Raw genomic sequence first — 24,679 nt, forward strand, 5'->3', positions numbered from 1 at the left:
CATGCTGCTGTGAATTGTTTGCAATGTGAGCGATCAACATCACTGCTTTTGAAAGTTGGTTATGACCACATTCCCTCAGAAAAAAGAATTGTGCTTAGTTTTGATGATCTAGCATATGATAACACATCCACGTTCCTTTTCTGTTCACTTCATGCGTCTCAATAATCGCCTCCTGCCAGCTGTCGACGGCCACTCGCATGCAACGCCGCGGGCGTCCGCCAAGCGTTCCAGCGATATCAGCCGCATTCTGCCCGTACCCGTACCGTCCTGACTATGACTGGATAGGAGGACTTTCGCTCCCACCAGCCGCCTCGGCACGCCCGACCCTGACGCCCGGCCCCGCGCAGAAAATGTCGCTGCACACGGTACGGTTCCGGTTCGACGGCGAGCCGGTGACGGAGAGCGACACACCGCTGACCCTCTCGATGGAGGACGGCGACGCCATCGAGGTGTTCCAGCAGCAGACGGGCGGCGCGTGAGGCCGCCGCGCGCCGGCCACGGGTGCACGCTGAGCCGGCTCGGCCCGTGCTGGAGCGCTTGGCAGCCGCCGACGGCGCGCGCGCGGCTCAGCTGGCAGTGGCGTACGGCGCGGTCGCGCGGCTCCCGCACCGGACGGGCCCTGTTTGCCACCTGTGACGGACGGCGCGCGGCGCGGGTGTCGGCACGTGGTGGTGATGGGCCTGCGAGCCGTGCTGGGAGGGCCGGCGCTGGTCCGTGGTCGCCGTCGGGTGGCAAGCGAAAGCGTGAGGAGCGGGCAGACATCGGTCGACGGTAGGAATCGTGCCGGCTCCTGGTAGCTCGCCTGTCTCGGGGAAAGTTACAGATCGTTGAAGGCAGCATTGGGAATCGGATTCTTAAATGCTGGACGCGACGATCACCGGTATGAAGAATATTGTCGGGGCCGCCGTCTGGCAACCGTTAATTCGCCATAATTTCTGCATTGGTCCTAAACCTGTCTCCGCCACGGCGCCTCGACGTCTCGTCGCAAGATCATGTATGACATTAAACGTAACTCGAAAGACGCAAAACATACCCCGGCAGCTGAGATGTTTGGAACCCGACCAAGCGCCCATGGAGACACCCGGCGATGCTATTGTGTCAAGTACCTGATGTCAGGTGGGTGAGGAACGGCTGTTGGTGTTGGACAGCCGAGCGCTTGTTGGTGATGTCGGACCAGTGTGGACACGGTGGGTGGCGCGGCACACGCTGATGTGGCGTCAGTGAGAGTGTTTGTGTGGAAGGCGTCCCCTCGCATCGCATTTTTCATCCATTGGCCCATTTGTAGGATGCATTCTTGCGCGCTGCGAAGCTCGGCGCAGAGAATACACGTTTGTATCATCAGAAGCGCAGTCATCAAGGAAGGTGGGTCAGTGAATGGGATGTACGGAGCTGGCGCGGCGCGAACTTCCGAAAAGAGCAGGCTTTCAGGAACAGAAAACGCGATGCTGATTTTCCTGCGCGATCCCGCAACTCATTTCGTACTGCTGTTGGCTGTTTAAACTCAGGGACGGCTCTTGAAATACCGCAGTGGGAACCAAACGCACCTTAGAGCGGTCGATTGACATAGGAAACGTGCAATGTGCTTGTCGCGAAAATAGGTGCCATACTGGCGAAGACCTGGCCACTGATACCAGACGTCGGCGATCCGACATCGCCACGACAGAAGCCTCGCACATTCTAAACACGGAAGAGCAGACGCACGGGCTGACGGCGTGGGTCGAGTTGTGCAGCCGGTGAAGCAAGCCGGCGTAGGACGTGGATTTAACACGTTTTGTGGCGATTTTAAGAACTGGGTAGGTCGCAGCAGCCAGAGCAGGGAACAACGTGGAACCTAACACGTTGGCCAGCGTACCACGTACGGATCGCAGCGGTATCAGATGTATGATACGTGTGTGCGCCGGCGACTGGCCAGGGAGCATCCGCTGTTACCTCCAGAAACGGACCTCGAACCCAGCACGCACTAGTCGAAGCCAGGATAAACTGAGTCATTGAAGCTACACAGATGTGTGAGCTTCTGTCGTAATCCATTCTAACTTTAGTATCCGCATTTTTGTCTACACTGGTAACGCTTAACAACACCGTACATCACTGCATGTTCATCGGTTTCGTCCGTGACAATGGTTACATCCCTCCCGGCTAAGAGCCAGCCCTTTATGCTACGTCGTTTGTCAGCTAGTGAGCCAGCACCACGCCGGTAGACCTCCGCCTGTTGAATTATCATGTAAAGTCGATTTTCCAACTCATTGATCAATGCTGTTTGCATCGGTCGCCGAAAGCGTCTGGCTTCATCAGTCTAGATTTTGGCAATGTGTATGATAACAACTGACAGCTACCCTATGTGATTGGGTTAGGTCTGTGACTGCATCCAGAATCGACTTCGCAAGGGTGCCTCAGCTTAAACCTGGTTCATGTTGGCTTTAGCCGATTAGAATGCCGGCAACTTTTCAAACTTACAAAACTTGTACAGAAAATGGGCATAACAGACGCATTTCCATGGTGACAATATCTACGGGCTTCCGAGCAAGATGTGTTGGACGGCTTAACAATATGGACCTGAGATGGGAACTTGGGAGGGCCACCGTACCCCCGGCGCGCGCCATGGCTGGCGGACGCCCCTCAGGTGGAAAGAAAACAAAAAACGAATATTTTTTTCTTTATTGGATATCTACCTGGATCAAGGTTTTCACAAGTGACGAATGTGGAATTTGAAGTGCCAGGATGGCAGGGGGCAGCTGTGAGCCACGTAGTGTCCACAAGCCGGCCCGTCATGAGCCCCATCAGAGCGCGATGTCGCACCAGCACACACACGCAGTCACATCCCACTGGCATCAACATCAACGAAGGAATGCGGACAAACAAACGTACCTTCCCCACAAAGCTTGGCGTCAGCAAGACCACAGAACACAGAACAAGACCAGTTCGACGGGGGCTTGGTTTCTTTAGCCAGAAGTGCGCTTCGTTTCAGCTTCGCTGCACGTTGCCCCGGAGCAGCATTAATTCACAATGAGGTGTTCGAATGGCGAGGTTTGAAAAACGGAAAACTCAGAACCCACTGGAGTCGACAGCTGAAATATGGACTAAATGAGCGATGACGCGCCGCACAGCGCGACGTTACCGCTCGGAATAAGCGGGAGATCGTCCCGTCGCTGTTCGGCCCGTTTCAACAGTGGTCCAACAAGGTAATTTTCTTTCGACTGGAGAGCCTGCGTCAATGAATCGACGCGAACTGTTGCGCGACGCTCGCTAGGCAAGGACATTACGGGCCGTTACGAACAACACCTCAGTATGACGTAACATCGGAAGGCTTAAACCGCAGTGAAATCGCAAGCCTGGTCACTCATTCGCAACGTAAATCGCGGCACGGAAGCTTGCCTCGATTTTGAAGCCGCAAAAGGTAACAGTGATGTATTATTACAACCGAACTAGTATTTGAAGACACAGGTTTGCTAGGACAATGATCGAACCCGCAAACTAATGAATGGCAACATACATTGCATCGTTGGACATCGTTGACATTGTTCGTTTATCATCGTTGATCGATGACAAACGGTCAGGTCTGTTGATAAAACGTTCCGTGATGACAATCTCGGCAATGATCATAACAAGTGTCACATAACCGACACATTCACGCCATCAACCCATCTGGCGAGGTAACTGAATCACCAAATGAACAGGCGACTTGGAACGGACCGATCCACGGCGCGAGCCCCGCACTGCCGCAATTATCCCCCATTTGGTTCACACGGCGCGCTCATCAGAGCAGCCCGTCTTTAAAGGCGGACTGCTCACGAGGCTGTGCAGTGAGGGGGGGGGGGGGGGGCACGCCGCGGTGACCAAACGGCATACCACACAACACCGATCGTGTGCGTCAGTACCTGCCGGTGCAACACCCATGTACGGGCGTCCTCAGTCTCGAACAACGGCCAGTCGCCAGATGCCAAAGGCCACCTACCGGCCGCGCGTTGAACTTAGGGTTTGTTGCCCCGTCGCAGAGAGGCGTGACTAGCCTTCGTTCATGGGAGCGTCGCCCGACTGCACGGCCCCGGACCGCACGCGCCGGTGCACTCCAGGGATGGGGGACGCAGAAGACTCCCGGGCGCGAGACGGCTCCTGCAAGGCATCGGGCAACGTGTCGGCGCAAACGCCGCGCGCAGCATCGGAGCACACGTCTAGCAATGCTCAACACAAGTGCGATTCTTCAGTACCCCCTCAGTACCAACACATGCACACACAGCGCCGTATAAACAGGGGTGTAAATTAACGTGCTTCATTGTGGGGAGGGAGGGCATTAAGAAGATGGATTTTTCACGGCGACAACACTCGCTGGCAGTTTCACACGTTCGTGATCGATCAAATACAAACAAGGGGGAGGGGGAGGGGGGGGGGGCATTGAGAAGACGTATGCCTAAGGCAACAACACTCGTTGGTAGTTGAATATGTCAATGATCGATCACATAAAACAGGACAGGGCTTAATGTGTGAGCAAACTACATTTTCCACCAATACCACGAAAGCCTGCATCCGCTCGAGTCTTAAGCCCCACACAACTGTGGGGTGTTTTTGTCACTTGCACTGTGATTGTGTGGCATCCGTGGCTCAACCAGTGCGAGCTGCACAAGACGTGACTGCTGGCAAAGACGCGCCTGAATTTCACAGTCATTCACCGTTGTCTGAAGGGCAATTTTTTGCGCCTCATCTCGCCAGTACAGTACAACAGAATATCGATCAAATAGTTTAGTAATTCAATTTTTCATATGCTGGGGACACATACAAATATAGCATTGCACTTGATTTTTTTTTCAAATATAAAAGCTAGTAAATATGCTCCCCAATGAGCCCTTGTTACATTACGTCATACCTTGTACAACATTGATTAACTTGAAATTATCCGCACAATTTTCGCAGACTTGCAGCTCACAAACTAGAGGGATCTAGGTGTTAAGAAGGGCGAGGCTATGAGCTGCGCCAAATGTTCTTCAACATGGCGTTGAAAAATTTAGAAAGTTGCAACAAAGCTATTGATCCTTTCATATCTTTCCTTTTGCTGCGAGTTCTCTTTACATCGTAACACTAATTCTGCAACGTTATCTTTATGCTGTAACAATTATGCAAGTTCCGACCTGAACACAATCACGATGAAACCCAACTACCACATACTGTAGCCTTGATCATAACACAATTTAGTTACACTCCTGGTCAAAGGGAAAAATGGCAATATTTAAGACGTTTAAGTTCGTCCAAGTTGCTTGCTTCATGGCACTATCATTGTCTGCTCTTTCTAGAAAAAAAATCCTGCAACGAACAGCGCATATAGTTTCAGAAACACTTGTCTCACAACAGCACACTACAGGTTTCCCTAGACCCTATGCCACCATCACAAGGCCTAGAACTCGGTGACTCGGACAAACGACTCAAACCCTATAACGCATGCGTACTCCCTGTCTCGGTCCATCGTCACGGTCGCCGGAAGGGGACGGAGGTCTCCGGCCTCCAGCCCAGTCCAGGGACATCCGCCCGGCCCGCGGCCGCGCCCGCCCGCCCCAGCCGCCGGCCGCCGTGCGTCGGTCCCACTGACCGGGTGGTCGTGCCGGGCGGCCGGTGGCACCAGCGCCAGGTCGGGCCCGCCGCCGTAGATGCCCTTCAGGTAGGCCCACAGCTCGGCTGGCAGCTGCACGTGGTCAGAGCCGGGCCGCACCTGCCGCAGAGGCCGGGTCACTGACCCGCAGGCGACACCCCCACACACGGCCGGCACTGGCCACCGACCACAACAGCATCAGCAGGCAGCGTTGGTCGCCAGTGATGTGCGTTATGCGCAGCTTAAGCACAGTCATCCGAATACGCTTAAGTGAAGAGTATGCTAGGTGATGATGATAATTGGGATTTTACGGCACGCCGGCTACGATGATCATTTTGCGGCCCGTTACAATATGCTAGGGTGGCAGAGAGGGGATACAAGTGCTCGTCAGGGATTATTTGTATTCATTTTGCCACCTTGTTGAAAGCCCATTGCGTAGCGTAGAAGTGCTATCAGCACATCTACGCAAATGCACGACAATTTTTACAAGCCCTTCACATCTTGCACAAGTGCATGCTGAAGATGAATTAAAACAGACACGTATTTTTGATGACAAAGTGTTTGACTCTTGAAGATTTCACATTCCTACTAGCGTGACCCGTCACATTATGCTAATTTGAGAACTATTGTACAGCTCCAACTGACAGCTATGGCATGCGTGCATGATTTTAGATGCATGACGTGAAGCTAGGTGGCTTGCAAGAAACTCAAAACAAGGTGTTTTTGTCCTAAGGCCACTGTAGTTTTACTCTCCAATACAGAACGCCAAACGGAAATAGCCTCATAGGCTAACCATCCCTTCGTGTGGAGCAATCTGGCTGGCTCAACTCAAAGCGGTAGCAAGGCCACCAAAAGGACACATTTACTTAAGCTTTTGAAAAACGGACCCCAGCCTCCACGCCTCCCATTTGAAAGACAACAAAAGCTTCCCAGATACTCCCTGACGAGCATTGTGTACCCTCTCCCCATCCAGCGAGGCTGGATTCCGTCCCGTCTAAGCAGACGACAAACCCCCTCTGCCGCTCGCGTCGCGCCAGAGACGGCTGCGCCGGCCGCTCACCTGCGCCCCACCGCTGCTCACCTGCGCCACGCCGCCGCTCATCTGCCTCACGCCGCCGCTCACCTGCGCCGCGCCGGCCGCTCACCCGCGCCACGCCGGCCCCTCACCTGCGCCACGCCGACGCTCCCCTGCGTCACGCCGCCGCTCACCTGCGTCACGCCGCTCTCACCTGCGTCACGCCGCTCTCACCTGCGCCGCGCCGGCCGCTCACCTGCGCCATGCCGGCCGCTCACCTGTGTCACGCCGCCGCGCGTCGACACGATGCCGGCGTTGTCGATGCGGCCGGGCGGCTCCAGTTCGCGGCCCGCGCGCGAACGCCTCCCAGCGGCGGTACCAGGCGGCCGAGAGGGCGGCCGCCGGCGGCGCGCCGCCCGCCTGCAGGCGCCGGAACTCTGTCAGCTCGCGCCGCTGCCGCGCCTGCAACGCGTCCCACTCGGCTCGGCACGGGCCACACTCGAACAGCGCGTTGGCGACGGGGCCGCCGCCCAGCGTGCCGTGCAGGTACTCCCAGCCGGCCTCCGGCAGGCGTACGCAGGCCGCCTCCACCGGCACGCGCAGGCCCGGAAGCACACCGCCGTGTCGGCACAGGAAATCCGTGTTGTCGATGGGGCCCGGCTCGGCGAACGTGTTGAACTTGTTGATCCACTGTCGCGAGACGTAGTAAGGCAGGAGGGAGGGGTCGGCGCGCGCCCGGTGGATGAGCTCTGTGGCGCGTTGCCGGCGCAGGCTGGCCGCCTCGCAAGACTTCCTGCCAACGCCAGACGGACGGCGTCAGTGCCAGTTCATCCCCTCAGACAACGTCCCGACGAAGCCCCGCCGCAAGACCGCCACGAGGTCAAACATATGGCGGCACTGCAAAGTTCTGCTAAGCAGTCCATAATATTTCATGGCCCACAATGCCATCTGCACACTGTTTCTGATGACAAAGTGGCGAAACTATATCGGAGCAAGCACCATCAAAGAAGCTCACTGCCGAGTTCGGAAATTCGGCATCAGCTGTAGAGCAAATAAGAGTGAGCGTACGGGCGCGGCACCCACTGCAGGTTTATTACTTAACCCAGGTATAAAAAACCAACTGAACCCGTAACCAACATAACAACGTCACATCACGTTAAATGTAACCGAATGCATCGTGCAACTGCGCCACAGGCAGCTAGCAGCGGGACTTATCGAAGCCCAACGCGTGAACCGCAGTGGAGACAGCCCGCCCAGGACACAACAGCGCCGATGCACCCCACCCCGCCGGCGGACGACTGACCTGTAGAAGAGCATGTACGCCTGACAGGACGCGACCGTCTCGGCGCTGACCTCCGTCACGTACTGGTCGTCGTACTCGTACCAGGCCCCCGAGGTGTGGTTCAGCGCATAGCCCGTGTAGTGGCCGGCGCCGGCCGTGCCGTGGTGGCACACGACGGCCGCCAGGTCGTAGGACGTCACCTGGCTGCGGCTCTGCTTGTGCAGGTAGCCCGACATGTCCAGACCCTCCAGCGGGAACTCGACGTGCGTGCCCAGCTTGGCGGAGAACACCAGCTCGTGCCGGAAGCGCTTCAGGTGCACAGTCAGCACCTCGGGCAGCTCAAGCACGCGGCAGAACTTGAGCCCGTTGCGAAGCATCTTGCAGCGGCCGCAGCTGTACATGTTGTCGCCCTTCAGCTCGTCCGACGAGAAGAACGACGCCAGGCAGTCGTGCAGCGACACGCTCGGGCCCGAGAACCACGAGGTGATCCACGACCAGAGCCAGGGGGCCCAGCCCTGCTGCGAGTAGAGCTGAGCGCAGGCGGCCGGCCGGCCCGCCGACGCCGCCTGCGTGTGCAGCACGGCCAGGTGCTCGCGGCTCGGGATCGGCAGCGACAGGTCCTGGAACGTCTCGCGCGTGGCCGATACACCGTTGCACGTGAGGCACTGCACCGACGACAGGATGCGTCCGTCGAACACGTCCGAGACGACGCTGCGGTAGCGGAGTCGTCGGCCCGGACGCGCCGGCGACGGCGGCCGCGAGCGCGTCGGGCTGGGCGGCGCCTCGGCCGGCCACGGCGCCGCCTCCGACTCGGCGTCGGCGAACTCCACGTCGATTCCCGACGTGTCATCGGGCCCGCTGGACGGCGTGTCGGCCAGCGGCAGCGGCGGCGGCGGCTGCGGCTGCGGCGGTGGCGGTGGAGTTGGCGGCGGCTGTGGCGAGCGCTGCGTGTGCACCTGACGGCGGCGGCGCCGGCGCGGCGCGCGCGGCTCACCGGCCGAGCCGCTGTCCGTGGAGCGGTCACTCAGACCCGAGTCGGCCGTCTCGTAGTCGGCGTCCTCCTCATCGCCGTCCGAGCCGGCCGAGTCGGAGGGCGGGTCGTCGCGAGCCGCGGCCGGCTCCTCCAGCTCGTCCTGCTCGCCGTCGAAGCGGCCGGTCGGCTGGCGCAGCTCCTCGTGCATCACGTCCATGAAGCAGCGCAGGAACTCCTGGCTGTCATGCTGCTGGAAGCCGCGGAACTGCGGGTGCGCCGCGCGCAGCGTCTGCAGCACGGCCGTGGGCGCCAGGCAGCTGGCGCGCCGCCGGCTCCACATCTCGTGCACCAGACGCAGGTAAGCGCGCGCCAGGCCCGGCTTGCGGTCGGCCGGCACCAGCCGGTCGCAGTCCAGGAAGTAGCGCGTCAGCGGCGGCAGGTTGGAGAGCGCCTGCAGCGCCGCGTTCATGTAGCACGTGTTGCCGATGTTTCGCAGCCCGGTGAGGCCGCACGGCGGCTCGTCCTCGCTGCGATCGTCTTCGTCGTCACTGTCGGCCGGCGCGCCGGCCACGTCCACGTTGTCGGCACTGATGGCGGCGCCGGCGTGGCCCACGGCCGGCACGTTGTTCTCCAGGAATACCTCGGCCTCGCACACGTAGCACCAGACGCGCAGCGTGGTGATGTTGAGCACGAGGCAGTGCTGCGGCTGCTGCTGGTGGTGCTCGGTGCTGTGGTCGGCCTGGTCGCCGCAGCCCAGTCGCGTGCAGCCGTCGTGCAGGCACAACCAGAGGTTGGGGTCCTGGCGGCCGCACCAGTGGCAGCGGCCGTCGCGGCGCCGCTGCTCCACGTCGGCCGGTGTGAGCTCGGTGCCGATGCGGTCCACGTGGCCGCACCGGCTCTGGCAGGGCGCCGACAGTGGCTGCTTTGACATTGCAGACACTGGCGGCTACCAGGTGAAACAGCAGACACTGGAAACATCATAATGTTGGACCAACAATGACATGCTGGGGTATCAGTTGGTGGGACTTCATGTGTCATTGGGGCTTTACAACGCACCCAGCTGCTGAGGCTATATGACGTCACCTGCCTCTCACCCTGGCAGGAAGGGCGGGCATTGCAGGGAATCAAACCCTGTACCTCTGGTTGCCCAGATGTGCATTGGTGGAAATCTATTTGCCAAGGCTTTAACAGGAGTATCTTCAGTCTGTGACAGCTATTTGCACACACATTTACTATTTCTTTATAATAATGCCTGTATAGATTGCCTACAACATCACCTGTATGACAAATGTTGCATAACAATAAAAAATTGTCCTGGGAGAAACTAACACCAAGGCATTCAAGCACTACTTTAAAGATGGGCCATAGACCCAACAAAACTACATGTTGAAACATTTGATTTTGACACCAAGTTAGACTTGAACAAAAAGTGGGAAGTTAAAGTGAATGTGAAATAAGTTAATTCAAATATCTAATATATCTACATAAAAAAGCAGCACAAGAACTAAATTCACAGCCACAGTTATAACTTGCACATGTCCCTAACATGCAAGTCATCATGTATGCTCACATTCAACTCTTCTCATTCATTGCCTATGGGGAAACAAGCAATATTCCCATCTGTGGTACATAGAAAATGATAAAACATGATGAAACAAAGTGTGCTTGCAAAGGTCTTATGATTTGTTTTTACTAAAAAGCTTAGAGTTGTTTGCCAAAAATGTGTTAGACCACATACTGTCAGGCTGCATATCACTGCCTAATTTGTCAGATATTTTTCCCTTTGCCATACACTTTCTGTTGTTTTCATGACTAGATTAAAAGCAACACTTCCACAGGCCATGGCTTGCTCAATAGAGGCCTAAACTAATATATCTGTCAGGTTATTCTGCTACCACAAACATTTCAATATATATTTTCACCTATATTGTGCTTGTTTTGGACCTCCATAAGCATGTATCCAGAAATGAATTCCTGCATAGTCTGCATCTCAGTCAAAATGTTAAATTTTCACTGAATGTCCAAACTTTCTTTTTGTATGCTTACAATTATACAGCCTGTCCAGATATTATATAATGAATAGAAGGGGAAAATTTTATCACACGTACACAAGGTGTGAGAAGTGGAGGGAAAGGGTTTTGGGAGACCATCATTATGCTCAGATGTGATTGTAAATAAATTTCAGGCCTTTGCTAAATCATTCTAAGACCTTGCACCTAAGGCCTTGCACTGTTGGCTTCTAACAAGCCACTTGTTAACCACATTATGCACCTATGGCTCCAATTGTGGTCAAATGGAAACTACGTTTTCAGGATGTGAAGCTTAACACAACATACCCAAGAAGAGGGATTAAACCAGCATAACCAGGTGGTAATTAGTGGTAAGGTTGAAACATGGCCAAAAGCATAATGTAATTAATGAACTGCCGGCACAAGATCATGCCATGATGGTGGTTTAGATTGTGGTTGTCTCACTGTGTCTCCTGTTGTGTGGCATGGATGGTACGCACTGTAACAGTGCAAACATCACATACAACTAATGTCAATTCCTGAATTACTATTTTCCAGCACATGATTAACATAGATACCTAATGCATTTATCAACAATGCAGTAAAGTTCAAACATTCTAAGACACCTTGAACATTTGTGAGCCAACCAAGACGCCTTCTGTTAAAAATAATCGAATCGCACGCGATGTGTTTGAGATGTGCTTGACGAACATCACACTGTAAAAGCGAACAATAAGTGCACATCTGCATAGGTAGAGCAAAAACCAAACAGTTCTCCCTCCACCTCTTAAGTAATCCGGCATCTGACAGTAAAAAGTTGCAATTGCTGCCCATCACACATTCTAATACGCCGACTAGTACCTTGCAACGTCCCAGGGATGTATTTCTCTATGACTCTACCCCTCTCACCACCTCTGCTCCGACCGGCGCACAACATACACACCTCCGACCCGTGTAATCTACATGATCCTTCGGTGAGGCAACCATAGAGAGCGAGAAAGCGACTGGAGATGGCAGCGGTGACTACAATAAAGAGGTGATTTGATGACGTTGAGTACAGACTTATTTCACTCGTCGTGAGTTTATCCTTCTATAAGGCAGAACAAAGTGAAAATACGACCAATAGCAATTTTTTCACATTATAGGGGCTTATAAATTGGCCCAAAACTATGGAACTGATGTAGCATCATTCATCTGCTATATCTACCGTAAAACAGCAGCGATCCCGTTTAACCATTGTTAGGTGTATCTCATTTATCGTGTTACTGTCAGTCATATTCCAATGGCATTAAAAATATGGCCAATTCTTTGGTGAACGGACGACATACATTCTGCTACCAGCTCGTAATAGGCAGCTTCGCTAACATCGCTAGAATCAAGGCCATATTTAGAGACTTACGCAAAAATCTACAAAACAGAGACATCACCAATATGGAAGCCCTCGGCCTTCACTTCCGTTGCCGTGTGGGGGCGCTGTAGCTGTCTCGTCGAAAGATGCCTTCTGCGGAGGCGAAGCAGGAAAATATGGCGTCCAGCGACAGTGTCGATCCATTTCAAAAGGCTATCACATATCTCAAGTTTAAAATCAAGAACATGGATCAGAGGAAGGTAAGCGGTGGATGGTTGCCGGATCTCCCTTGAAATGTGCGTCACGTCTGTCTCATTGCGCCTTTCTTTGTGGTCCGGTTGTGCACGTGTTCCCAATTTTTGTTTTTTATGGCCAATGCTTGGTTTGTTTTTGTTAGAGCGCTTTCCTAGAGGTTATTTCTCAGATGTTTGTGCCAAGATATGCAGATTGCCATGCAGTTGGTAAATTTTTTTTTCTGTTATTGTTGGGTAAGTTTATGCATTTATTCCCTATGCAGGTGTGACCTATTCATGCCACATAGGTTTCTTAGTCAGCCATGAATGGGTAGGTACATGCATAGGTAGCAATAGTCAGATGGAAGCACATAATACTAGCAGGCTACCTTATGAATGGTGGTGTGAAGTTAGAACAAATGCTTGCTTCTTGCCTGGTATGTTGGTTTCTTGTATATTTAGCCAAAAGAGGTACCTGATTGCTGCACCAGACATGAATAAGCAGCTTGCTGGTGTTATGATCAATGTGTCAAATTGTAGGATATTACCTGAATATGTACTGGAAGCTTGTTGATAAAAGTTGTTTCATTCAAGAGGGTTCTTGCCATATAAATTTAGATAACTAATGGAACAGTCTGAATATGTTCTAGACAAGCTGGGCAGTCTCCAGAGAGTAACATTTTTATGTGAAGTTATCTTGTGTTAAAAGATATGGTGCTGGCTAGTGATGTAGTTTCACAAGATGAGTTGAGAGATGGGGAATAGCAATGACTTCCCCTGAAATATACCATAACATAGGATATGCATTTCATGCACTTCACTGTGAAAGTGGTGGAGGTGGCAGGGCTGGAGCCCTTTGAATAAGCGAAAGACTTTACCCCTGGTATTGCTATGGTGAACCGGAGATGGCATATGACATTAAAAGCTATTTAAGAATGTGCAGTATGAAACTCTACAGCAGGAAATATTGAATCAAGATGCCTCTAAACAGCCCAGAACAGTTGGTCAGATATCTGCAAGAAGAAGAGCCCCATATCTTGATTTTTTTAAAACCAGAAATACCATTGTTACTTGGTCTCGCTCTGACCAGAGATGTAGTCACAGCACAAAAGTGACTGCATTGCCAAAATGTCCACTCAAATGCCCTAAACCCATAGCATATTCTGGAACTTGTATGGTAACAAATGCCTGCCTTCTTGTGGCAAAATTGGTCTCCCAGTTTGGGAACAATATTGTAATGGTAGATGGGGCTAGTCAATCCAAAGTGTACCAATATCCAACAGAGAATTTCCAGGAAAATGTGCAATAACTTGTATGCATTAGCTGCAGCTTTGGTGCAAAATCATCCTTGCATTCCTGAAAGAATGAACTCCATATTTACCAGGCTGTAAGTACACAACAAATATAATAGTAGTAGTAGTGCAAAGATGTTATAAAAAGAATGAATGAATAAAAGTTATGGTTACAACCAATGACCAATGTCTCTGGAAGTTACCAATGTTGTGTGCTTTAAGTTAGCTCAAGTTGATACAGTAATAAACACTGATGACTTTAATGTAGTCATGATCATCAACATTGAATTACCTGATTCAGTGTACTTTGCAGCATGGCTATCCCAAAATTGGGTTTAAAGTTGGACATTGCAGTGTTCCTACTGCTCTGAAAAAAAAAACAGGACAAAGTGTTTGGGAAGCTGCTCCCATGTAGAAGGTGCCATGGTCTAAACAATTATTTTTTCATGATAATGACACCTTGGTTGCCATTGGAAGCTATGCATTATGAATTTTGATCATTTTTGACATGTTCTTTGATGTGTTCTTTTTGGGCATCATATGACCATAGTGATCAGCACATCCTAAAACCCTTATCACCATCACATCACCACAGACATACTCTGTTATTGAGGGATTTATGCGGCCAGGGCATGTTGCTCTGTTGATTTAGCTGTTTTGCCTACAAAAGAATGAGAGCAGAAATTAATGTTTCTATTATGCTTGCCACCCAAATGAAGAAAATGGAAGTTGGGTCTATAATTTTTTGTATGCAGAATTATGATGATGAAATGAATGGTTTTAAATACATCCCAGTGATAAACATAATATTATGCAGGGGCAATTGCAGGAATAGTTTAGGCTGAGGAGTGCTTCAAATGTGTACAAAAGGTGTTTTGGCAAAAACCTACCTATCACCATCCATGAATGGGTACTGCATTGCACTACAAAAGGAGAGCATGTTCTTAACACAGAATGTGTTAAAATTAACAACTAAAGGATTAAGATATATGGCTTTACAGTGAGTGCATAATGCATTGTCTCAAGTTTCTCTGCCACAACATCAGGTTCAATTTTAGTTACATCTGCTATTTGGATGACATATCGCTGCAATATGCCTTGGTTTTAAAGTAAAATGTTTGTAGTGAAATATGTTACTGAGATAACTGCAAAGCTGGCCAGTTTTCATGGGAAAATGTTGTGATGAGGCAGCCTCAACATAATGCAACTTATAAAGCAACTTCTATGTAATGTGTGTGTTTCTGTTTCACTGCTGTCTAGAATATTCCATGAAACATTCCATTGCATCTAAAGCTCTAAGACCTTATTGCTTCATTACAAGCACCTAGACTGCATTATCATGGTATGATTCTGTATGAGCCAGCATCAATGCTAGTGTGTGATGTTTGGCAGCAATGAAATTGTCTCTGTTGTGTGGGCTTTGATCATGGCAAGTGGAGGACAGTCCAGTGGTTTAATTGAGGCACATTATTTTATTATTTGGGAAGAAAGGTCAAGCAGGATGCAGATAGTGTGGTGATAGTGTAATGCTTAATATATCTCTAGTTAAACATTGCACATCAAGGAAACCAGAGATACTGGGTTCAACTTCCAGTAGTGCAAGTAGTGTTGGCTTATGTGTAACATCTACCATGTGAGCCTTGATCAAATTCAGGTGAATGGCCATGCAGTTTATTGACTGGTGTAGTCCTTGTTTTACTTCCCTAGAGTGTCAACTTTCCCAGCATAATGTTAGGTCTAAAGGAGCACAGCAGATGTCAAGCTTTGCATATTTATAATAGAGACAGAGGCTGTGGCACACCAACAAACATTCACAAGCTGTGATTAATGACACATCACATGGAAGTGTCATTGATTGTAGCATAGGTAGAGGTGTCATGCAGGTCCAGTGGAAAACACTGTTAAGTCCTGGTTTTTGGTTAAATGATACATTATTTGGAATGAGTTTACTCAAGTTTGATGTTGGATGTGGATTGTCTCAATTTTTGTGTTCACTCACTCAGGTCCATAGACTGGGTGGATGCATATTACCTCATAGTTTAGTGTGAATAATTTTTCAAATTTTGAGATTTTCATTTTTAGTTATCACCACAGAATTACATTCACATTTAACTGAAATGCAGGCAAGCAGAACATATTCTAACATCTGGACATGACATGCCAAGCTGGTTCGAGCATGCATTTTCAGCTACCTAGCCAGCCTCAGCTACGTAGGACCACCATAGAGGAGTTCAGGAAAGTTACCAGGACATAAGCACTTCAACTGCTGACGTCATTCAATCAGTTTGGTGACAAAAATTGCGCGTGTTTTCGAGAAATTGAAACGCTCTGACATCATATCGCATCTGTCGATTCGCTGGTTTCACGATGCGCACAGGTTTGGCAAGGAAAAGGTGCATGTTTATTCAAGATTGAGATTTCCGATGTCAGCTGAGCAGAGCCGGCTTGTGCCCGCTGCGACACCAACTGCTGATACGTCTGCCACGTGTCGCCAGTGCAACACTCGAACTCCGCTGTTGACCGTGACAATCCTCTGATGTGTCTCCTGATATGGTAACCTTCGCTGAGAATAGCATTGGCATCGAGCGCCGGACGCAGATTAGAGGGGGGCCGCCCGCCGTCACCCCGTCACGCCTGGTCCGCCCGGCGAGATGGGGTGGATGCTGATTGACCGATGCCGCGCCGGACATCCCGTGCAGAGGCGGGCCCAGGTGTAGGAACGTCGAACAAAGGACAGAGCCAATAACCCCACTAGCAAGCCGATGATTTGCGTGCCGTGCCGTAAGGTTAATGATACATTCCACAAAAGGTGGGAGGCTCCTCTCCAACATGAGAAGAAGGGGCAGTCCCTCCCCCCTCAAAACACTCATTTGCCGATTTGGAATGGTAAACGGGGGCGGATTCGCAAGGAAGCAAAGCCCATGGCCAGGTCCTTCGGCACATGGGCGGGGCCACGCCCTAGGGACTGGGGGCGACAGAGCCGAGTCTGATGTGCATGGTTAAGACTGGACGGTAACTCCGTTAATGAAGCGAGTTGAGAGCAGTGTTGGATGTGACGCGACGTTGGGAGGTGCGCCCTGTGAACTCGTACACACCATTTACTCACGTCGGTTGTTTGATTGTGTTGACCTGGCATACCGTACAGAACTGTCATCGACTCAGCATGCGCGGATACACCGGACCAGCGTCGTGCCTTCTTCGATAACTTTTTCGCCTGGTTTTAGCACATGTGGGGACAAAATATTCACCAGGAATACCAGGCCTTTGATATTTGGTCGCATTCGTACCCGTTTCGTGCTGTGCTTGGTATGCGTGTGGCGTGCTGGACTCGCTCTTCAAACAGGGGATGTGTGGCACCGACGAGACCGCCACGATCCCAGAATTCATCTTACGATGTGTTCAGTTCTAAATAGTTAACTCGGTGTACCACTGCCATTAGGTATTTATCATGCCCTCCATACCCAACGACCCTGCCGTCAAGTGACGGGTTAAGTTGCTTCAGGATACCAAAAACAAATGAAAACGAATTTGGCATACCGAAAATGCCCTTTGTTGATGTTGTAAAAATAGGGCTAAAGGGGTTTGATTCATATTTCTTGGCGACTTCTTCAGGACCCCAATCCTGAAATCCCAGTCCGGTCCTCTCTCCAGCCCTCCTGAGTCCTGAAGAAGCTGTGAAGCGAAATATATTAACTCACTATTTTGGCCCTATTACTATAGCATATGCATCGACCATTTACTCCATCTCACATTTATTTTAGCTATGCTAAAAAATGTATCCGAACTAACAATTGAAAGAAGTAATCATTGCTACCAGTAAGTTGCTGGGGTTTCCGGGAAACATGACCGGTAGAATAAGTAGTGACCAGTGAGGATAAGGTTAGCGTATTCATTTAACTCAGCCATTTATCACTCGACCGATGCATCCGGTAACAAAAATCCACATGAACCGTGCGGAAGTCTCTGACTGAAACCCTCGCGGTGTAAACGGACCCGTATGAGAGGAAGACGCAGCCAATCGTCTCGTGACCCCACACTAGGGTCGCTCGCTGCCGGCCGACCTGTTCACAACGGACCGCAATTCGGCCACGAATAGCGCCGCACCGGTATGACTGCAAGACAACGGTGCTTGCGTAATGCACTGTAAGATGTTCCGTCGCGATGACCGGCGCCATTCTCCCGCAGAAAAACCTGGAGACCATCAAGGAGAAGCTGGACGCGGGCATGGAGAAGGAGCTGGAGCTGGCGCAGGTGAACGCCGCCTCCAAGCTGCCCGAGGTGTCCAGCAACATCAGCTTCCTGGAGCAGACGCTGGCGCGGCTGCAGACGCACCATGACGAGCACGTCAAGTTGGATCGGGCGCGCAAGCAGCAGGCCAAGCAGGAGCGCTACCAGCTGGACCTGGAGCGGGTCCGACGCATCCTGGTGATACAGGTGGGCACCGCCGGCGCGTCGCACCGGCGCCAGGCCGCCGCCGTGCGCGCGGCCGCGGCCGGGCGGTGTAATGGCCGTGCTGTCTGGCTGGCCTGTTGCATACAAGAATGGCTGGACGTCGGCTGATGCGTACAGGGACACAGTCGTTGGCCTTGTTTTGTGTTGTGCGCGCGGACAGTCCTCTGGTGAATGCCCCTGTCTGAGTTGAGGTGTGTTCGTGGTTTGTGTAGTGGATTGCGATTGTTTTCGGGGAATTGTGGGTCTCTGTGTATGGGGCATACTACTGGCTGTTATTCTCGCCCTGTCGTGCTTCGTAATTTACTGACCGACGTGAAGTCAAAGCGGGCAGCTTATTTACTCAGGTGAATATCGCAGCATTAAAATGTGTCGCAGGTTAAGAAGTCCGTTACATGACGGTGATAAGCACCTCACTCGGGTGAACCGATGCATCCGTCCTGGCATGTGGCTCATTCGCGACGGGTTGCACGGTGTTTGAATGACGCAACAGCGGTGTGGTGGCCGTGTTGAGTGACGCAAGCGAATCAATATTTGATCCAATATTTGCGTTACCCCGTTTTCCGATGAGGGGTTCCATGTCTGGCCTGCTGCGTTTGTTCTCCCCACCTGTGTCATCGCCCTGTTCCTATGCGTGGCTTATGACACATTGGGAATAGCTGGTGGGATTATTTATTTAGCCGTCGTTGGTCGCGTATCAGCCTGTTGCGTGGGTAATGTTGCAGCCGCCAAGATCGGCGCTACCGGCTGGAGGCGCCAGATTCACGATAAACGATGAGCCGCAGCCGTTTGAGGACTGGCAGATTACGGCCAGGTGCGGTGACGTCTTCAGTGATGTGCTGGGAACGCTCGGTGGCTCGGTGAACGGACAGCCGCCCATTAGCGGGTAGTTTGCCCGCTGGCGCCACCAGCTGGCGCTGTGCTTGTTACCGGGCGCGGGCGGAACTGTTTGTTGCTGGGGGCCAGCCTCGACACGGTCCGTTCTGGTCTATCGGCTGCTGCCGTGACCTTGGGGTGCTAGCATGACCACTAGTCACCAGCATTCCCTCCAGGATACGCGGCGACTTGCAGCGATAGCCGCTGAAAAGCAACGCCATTAGCGGCCATGAAACACGGCTGACGACATGGCGTCTGTAATCAGCGTGTCGCGCGCTACTGTGCTGCTTCCATTTGTGGGTGGAAAGCCTGGCCGGCGCGGCAGCGAAGTTCGGGCAGCGCACCTCACTGCGCTGGAACGGCTGCGGTCGCTGTCACCGACGTCATTAGCACCGTCCGGCTGTGGTCCGGCCGTGGTCTGACGGTGGTCCGGCCGCCGTCCGGCTGTGGTCCGGCCGTGGTCCGGCTGTGGTGGCCCGTCTGTGGCCGGCTGTAATCCGGTGGTGGTCTGGCCGTTGGTCCGGCTGTGGTCCGGCCGTTGTCCGGCCGTGGTCTGGGCGGCGTTCGCCACTGTGGCGGCCCGGCTGTTTCAGTTTGACGCGCCAACACCCGTGTGCCGCGCTGTTACCGCTGTTTTAGACGTTGTGCTCCGCCGTTTTGTACACTCCGAGTCGAGACCTGCCCAGCCCGTCATGTTTTGACTACTCCTGTGTGCGCCCCGCGCCACCGCACCCGCCACTGTACTGACGTCGTCGGCCGCCACCAGGACGCGCTGGGGAACGTCGACGACCGGGTGCGTGAGGACCTGCTTGCCGGCCGGCGCGGCGCGCCCCAGCTGACCGAGGCCGACCTCAAGCAGCTGGACACCATCTTCAAGCTGGTGACGCCCAGCAGGGACGAGGCGGACGTGCCCATCAAGGTGCGTGCGTGTGGAGTGGAGGGGCGTTACGCGTCTGACACAGTCGTCAGGGAGGAGGGCTGGTACAGCACGGCCAGTGCCGGCGGCTCAGGTATCGGGCGAGACACGTGTCTCCGGTGTCGGGTATCAGGTATCGGACGAGCCCGGCGGGCGGCGGCTCAGGTCGCGCTATCGGGGCGGGAACCACGGCTTAGGTATCGGACGAGTGTGGAGTGGACTCCGGCTCGGGCCGTTCGCAATGGTGGCTTGTAGCTGGCATGGCCGCAGTGGTCGTGATAGTACTTTAGCAACTTCAGACGTTCGGACCACATTCAAGATGGCTTTCTTACTTCGGAGTGGAGTCCATCATCGGTATTAAAGTGGACACTGATTTACGGTGGGCGTTCCTTCGCATTCCCTATGTCGGTATTGTGCATGAGTAGCGGCGTCGATACGCAGGCAGCCGACACGCTGTCGAAGGGGTGCGGTCACCGGTACTCCGGGCAAGCAGCGCTGGGCCGGACTGCCGAGCGGCCGTGGTCAAATGAGATAACAGGATGCATTCGTTACACGCTGTTGAGGGCGATTGGCGTGATTCGGCATGGCTATACGAAGTGAGCACGCTTGGCGAGGCGTCGCTCCGTTCGGCCATGGCAGGGCCATCGCGCGCTTCGTTGCTGGACCTCATCCAGCGCCACCGTTTTCGTAGGACTGCGAATGTAACTGGTAAGCTGCGGCCGATGTCGAATGTAACCGGTACGCTGCGGCCGATGTCGAATGTAACCGGTACGCTGCGGCCGGTTTCGAATGTAACCGGTAAGCTGCGGCCGACGTCGAATGTAACCGGTACGCTGCGGCCGGTGTCGAATGTAACCGGTAAGCTGCGGCCGATGTCGAATGTAACCGGTACGCTGCGGCCGATGTCGAATGTAACCGGTACGCTGCGGCCGATGTCGAATGTAACCGGTACGCTGCGGCCGATGTCGAATGTAACCGGTAAGCTGCGGCCGATGTCGAATGTAACCGGTACCCTGCGGCCGATGTCGAATGTAACCGGTAAGCTGCGGCCGATGGCGAGGGTTTCCGCGCCCCGTTTGACGGCGGCTCATGGCTGGTGGCGGTGGACCGCGGCGTTGGTTGACACTCGTCTGAGACGTGCCCTGGCGCACGGCGTGTGACGCTATCGGGCCGTCTGCTGCTGCAGGACCAGCTGGTGACGGCGGCCGAGCACCTGCTGCGTCTGGCCGACCGCTCGCAGAAGAAGGTGATCGGCACCACGTACGAGAACCTCACCAAGCTGCTGGAGACCATCTTCGAGAGCGGCGTGCTGTCGGAGGAGCCGGCGCCGGCCGAGAATGGCTGCGACGGCGCCGAGCACGGCGCCGAGGAGCCGGCGCCGGCCGAGGAGGCGGCCGCCGAGCCGGAGCCGGCCGAGGCGGCGCCGGAGCCGCAGCAGGAGCAGCCGCCGGCCGAGGAGGAGCAGGAGCCGGCGGCGCTGCTCGTGCCGGGCCCGGCGCCGGGCTCTGCCGGCGACTCGCCGCCCTACCCTCAGGAAGTGCTGCTGGCGCCGGCCGCCATGCACCCGGCGCCGGCCATGGTGCCGATGCCGATGCCGGTGCCGGTGCCGGTGCCGCAGCAGCCCAGCATCAACTTCCTGCAGGAGTCTGAGCTGCTGCGCGCCGACCCGTCCGTGCTGGACCCGGCCGTGGTGCGTTTCTCGCCGGCCGCGCCGGCCGACTACCCCGTCGCAGACGTTCACCGGCACCACGCCATCCCGTCGCAGACGTTCACCAACACCAACTTCGCCGGTCTACCGCCGGCCGCCGCCCTCTCCGAGTACGTGGCGGCCGGCGGCGTGTACGCGGCCGGCGGCGGCGTGGTCGACACCACGCCCAACCCGCCGCCGCCCATCCCGCTGCCCAACCACGAGCCGGCGCCTGCGCCGCCGCAGCCGCAGCCGGCCGCCCCCGCCGCGCCGGCGCCGGCGCCGGTGCCGGTGCCGGTGCCGGCCGCGACCGCGCCTGCGCCCGAGCCGCCCGCCGTCGAGGCGAACGCGTGGACGGCGCGGCGCGCGGCGGCGCCGGCGGCCAGCGCGCCGGCGCCGGCACCGGCACCGGTCGAGCCGGCGGCCAGCGGCAGCGGCGGCGGCGCCGCCGCCGCCGCGTGGGGCGACGGCGAGGGCGACACCGAGATCGGCCAGTGGAACGGCGGCGGCGGCGGCAAGAGCTGGGACAACGGCGGCAAGGCGGACACGTGGGAGAACGGCGGCGACAACCACTGGAACGGCACGGACGGTGAGTGGCGGCCGGCGCCGTCTGTGCGGGGGGCTAGCGCTGTTGCGAGGCGCAAGACGAGGTGGGCCTCTAGTGTGATGTGTGACGGCTGTTGCTGTGGCGTGCCCAACTAGAACGAGAACGTGTCGTGTATCTGTCGCAGCAGCGGCAGCAGACGTTAAGCCTATAGGAAGGCGCGTCAAGAGTGTGGATGTATTTGTTATCTGAAGGTTTCGTTTTGAGTGGCTGTTATCAACAAAGTTGCATGTCTTGAGGGAACATTACCGGTCTAAACCTGTCCGACAACCATCATCCGTATAAAGCCGCCTGTTGCCACCGTCGACTTGATCTGATTTCGTTCGTCATGTTGTAACGCCAGTGTACTGACACTGCGCTCCGCCGTCCCGCGTCCTTGATGCCTGATTGCCGTATACGGCGTGTGCAACATGACCTTGGTGCGCCTGGCGCTGTGCACGCGGGGCCGCAGTCTGCGCTCTGGTACCGTTCTGACGGCGCTCCCCCGACAGGACGCCGCGGCGGCTACCGGGGGTCGCGGCGGCGGCGGCAGCGGCCGGAGTCGTGGCCCCTCGAACGGCTTCGGCGGCCCGCGGCCGGGGCGGCTACGACCGGCCGCCGCGCACCGGCCGGGGCGGCGCCGGCGGCGGCTACGGCGAGGATCGACGCGAGCGGCCCGAGGCGCGGCGCGGCGCAGCCGGCGGCGGCGAGCGGCCGTTCCGCGGCAGCCGCGGCGGCGCCGGCGGCAGCGGCGGCACCGCCGGCGGGGGGCGCCGCGCGGCGGCCGCGGCGGCCCAGCGCGGCAACAGTAGCGGCGGACGGCTCCGGCCAGCGGCCGGCTCTGCGCGACGCTCTGTGTGTGTGGGGTGCTACTGAACCGGACCATCCGCGCTGCGCACGGGCCCCGGAACAGCTGTGGCGAGCCGTGTGCCATGCGTGCGCGCGCTCCGGAACGGGCGCGGCGCGCGACCAGGCCGAGGCGGTGCCCGGCTGGTGGGTCCACCATGCAGTGTAACTTGTACTCCTCATTCGGTTCCATGTCTTTTTTTGTCTTTCACACCTGACGGATTGCCAAGAGGTGGACATCGCGCCGGCCTTTGTAACGATTTACGATTGCTCGGCACCTCCGTCGGTGTTCGGGCCGCCCCGGCGGCGTCCCAGTGTTGATAGCTGCCGATGTGCGTGCGGGCGTCCAGAGCTGTCTGTATTGTCACGTACGCGGCGTGAGCGGCGCCGGCAGGCCGTTCTTGGCGCGCGCTCGACCTGCCGACCGGCTGGCACCGGCAGGTGGCGGTCACAGCGCTCCCCCGCCTCTCACCCCGCCGGCCCAGCGCGCCGGCCGCCGCCCCGCGCCGCCCTCGGACCTACGGGGTGGGCTCATTGGTTCCGGCTGCCTGCGGAACGACCTCGCCTGCGGGCGCGTTCTCACCATTCCACTGGGCCCCACGCGCCGCGCGGCCGGCCCCACCCCCGCTTCACGAGCTCCTCACGCGTGTGGTGGGAGCGAACGTATCAAGTGCACTGGCAGGGACCGGGTGCGAACTGAGGGCATTTCATTCTGTGGGGCCAGGCTGGCGCGTCAGCTCCCGGGGTGGCGGGGCGCGTGCCGCCCTCCGTCCCCTGTCTGGTCTGCTGCAGGCGCCCGGATCGATCGCACGCGTTTGTGGTAATATCGACAGTTGTGTGCGGCTCGTAAGAAAATAAATACCTTTACTGAACTGGCGCGTGTGGGTTCGTGTCTGGATGCCCCCGGCTGCAGCGTGTTCTGTACCTCGGGGCTGTTACGTGGCACGTTGTTCGGACCTTAAGGCCAGCTCATGGGATATGACCTCATCTCGGCCGTCTCCAAATGGGCAGCCGGTCGCTGCCGCCTGATTTTCTGGCTACCCTGTATTGACGTTTGTCGATGTCAACCTTCGTGATCAAAGTCGCCACCACACCAGCCGGCCTGCCTCCGAACGCCGCCCTCTCCGGGTACGTGGCGGCCGGTGGCGTGTGCGCGGCTGGCGGCGGCGTGGTCTGTAACCGTCTCGCTGATCAAGAAGTGGGATGGTACCGAGTCGCCGCATCGACTGGTCGCCTGTTTGTTGACGTCTTCTGCACCAAAGCTCATGGGCAAATTACACCGCCTTCCGAAACTTCACGACAAGTATCCGTTAAACCCAGCAGCGGCGTGTTGAACACCCTCTACACGACACCAGACATGGAACAGGAGTCTGTCGTGTCATTAACCATGCTTGATAAATGGATGCTGTCATAACCTGACTAAACGGGTGAGTCTTGCCACTGCCGCCACTTCGTGCTGCAGGCTACCATAACATCGATACCTTAGCTCCACCATTTGTCAGCCCGATCACGGACATCACTGACGAAGTGAACCAGCGCTGCTGGACAGCGGCCGTCGCTGGGAACCGTAGCGAGTCTCGGTTGGCGCCCGCCAC

General features: G+C 55.3%; 2 protein-coding genes across 2 annotated transcripts; one reads left to right on the forward strand and one right to left on the reverse strand.

Annotated features, from left to right (window-relative positions):
- Nucleotides 1–6,780: 6,780 nt before the first annotated feature.
- LOC119092414 (ubiquitin carboxyl-terminal hydrolase 20) lies at nt 6,781–11,783 on the reverse strand. Its single transcript, XM_037215377.1, has 5 exons — nt 11,716–11,783; nt 8,676–9,813; nt 7,894–8,636; nt 7,015–7,383; nt 6,781–6,784 (listed from the first exon to the last, which is right to left on the reverse strand). Exons 2-5 carry the CDS (start codon nt 9,774–9,776, stop codon nt 6,781–6,783), a joined length of 2,217 nt encoding a protein of 738 aa, XP_037071272.1. The 5' UTR covers nt 9,777–9,813; nt 11,716–11,783.
- A 523-nt stretch (nt 11,784–12,306) lies between these two features.
- Nucleotides 12,307–22,733, forward strand: LOC119092415 (caprin-1). Its single transcript, XM_037215378.1, has 6 exons — nt 12,307–12,462; nt 17,913–18,161; nt 19,819–19,971; nt 21,155–21,883; nt 22,130–22,244; nt 22,711–22,733. The coding sequence occupies exons 1-6, from the start codon at nt 12,349–12,351 to the stop codon at nt 22,731–22,733; spliced, it is 1,383 nt and encodes a 460-aa protein (XP_037071273.1). The 5' UTR covers nt 12,307–12,348.
- The last annotated feature ends 1,946 nt before the right edge of the window (nt 22,734–24,679 follow it).

The sequence above is a fragment of the Pollicipes pollicipes genome, unplaced genomic scaffold (assembly GCF_011947565.3).
Source record: "Pollicipes pollicipes isolate AB1234 unplaced genomic scaffold, Ppol_2.1 Scaffold_3447;HRSCAF=4054_pilon_pilon_pilon, whole genome shotgun sequence".
NCBI classification, from domain to species: domain Eukaryota; kingdom Metazoa; phylum Arthropoda; class Thecostraca; order Pollicipedomorpha; family Pollicipedidae; genus Pollicipes; species Pollicipes pollicipes.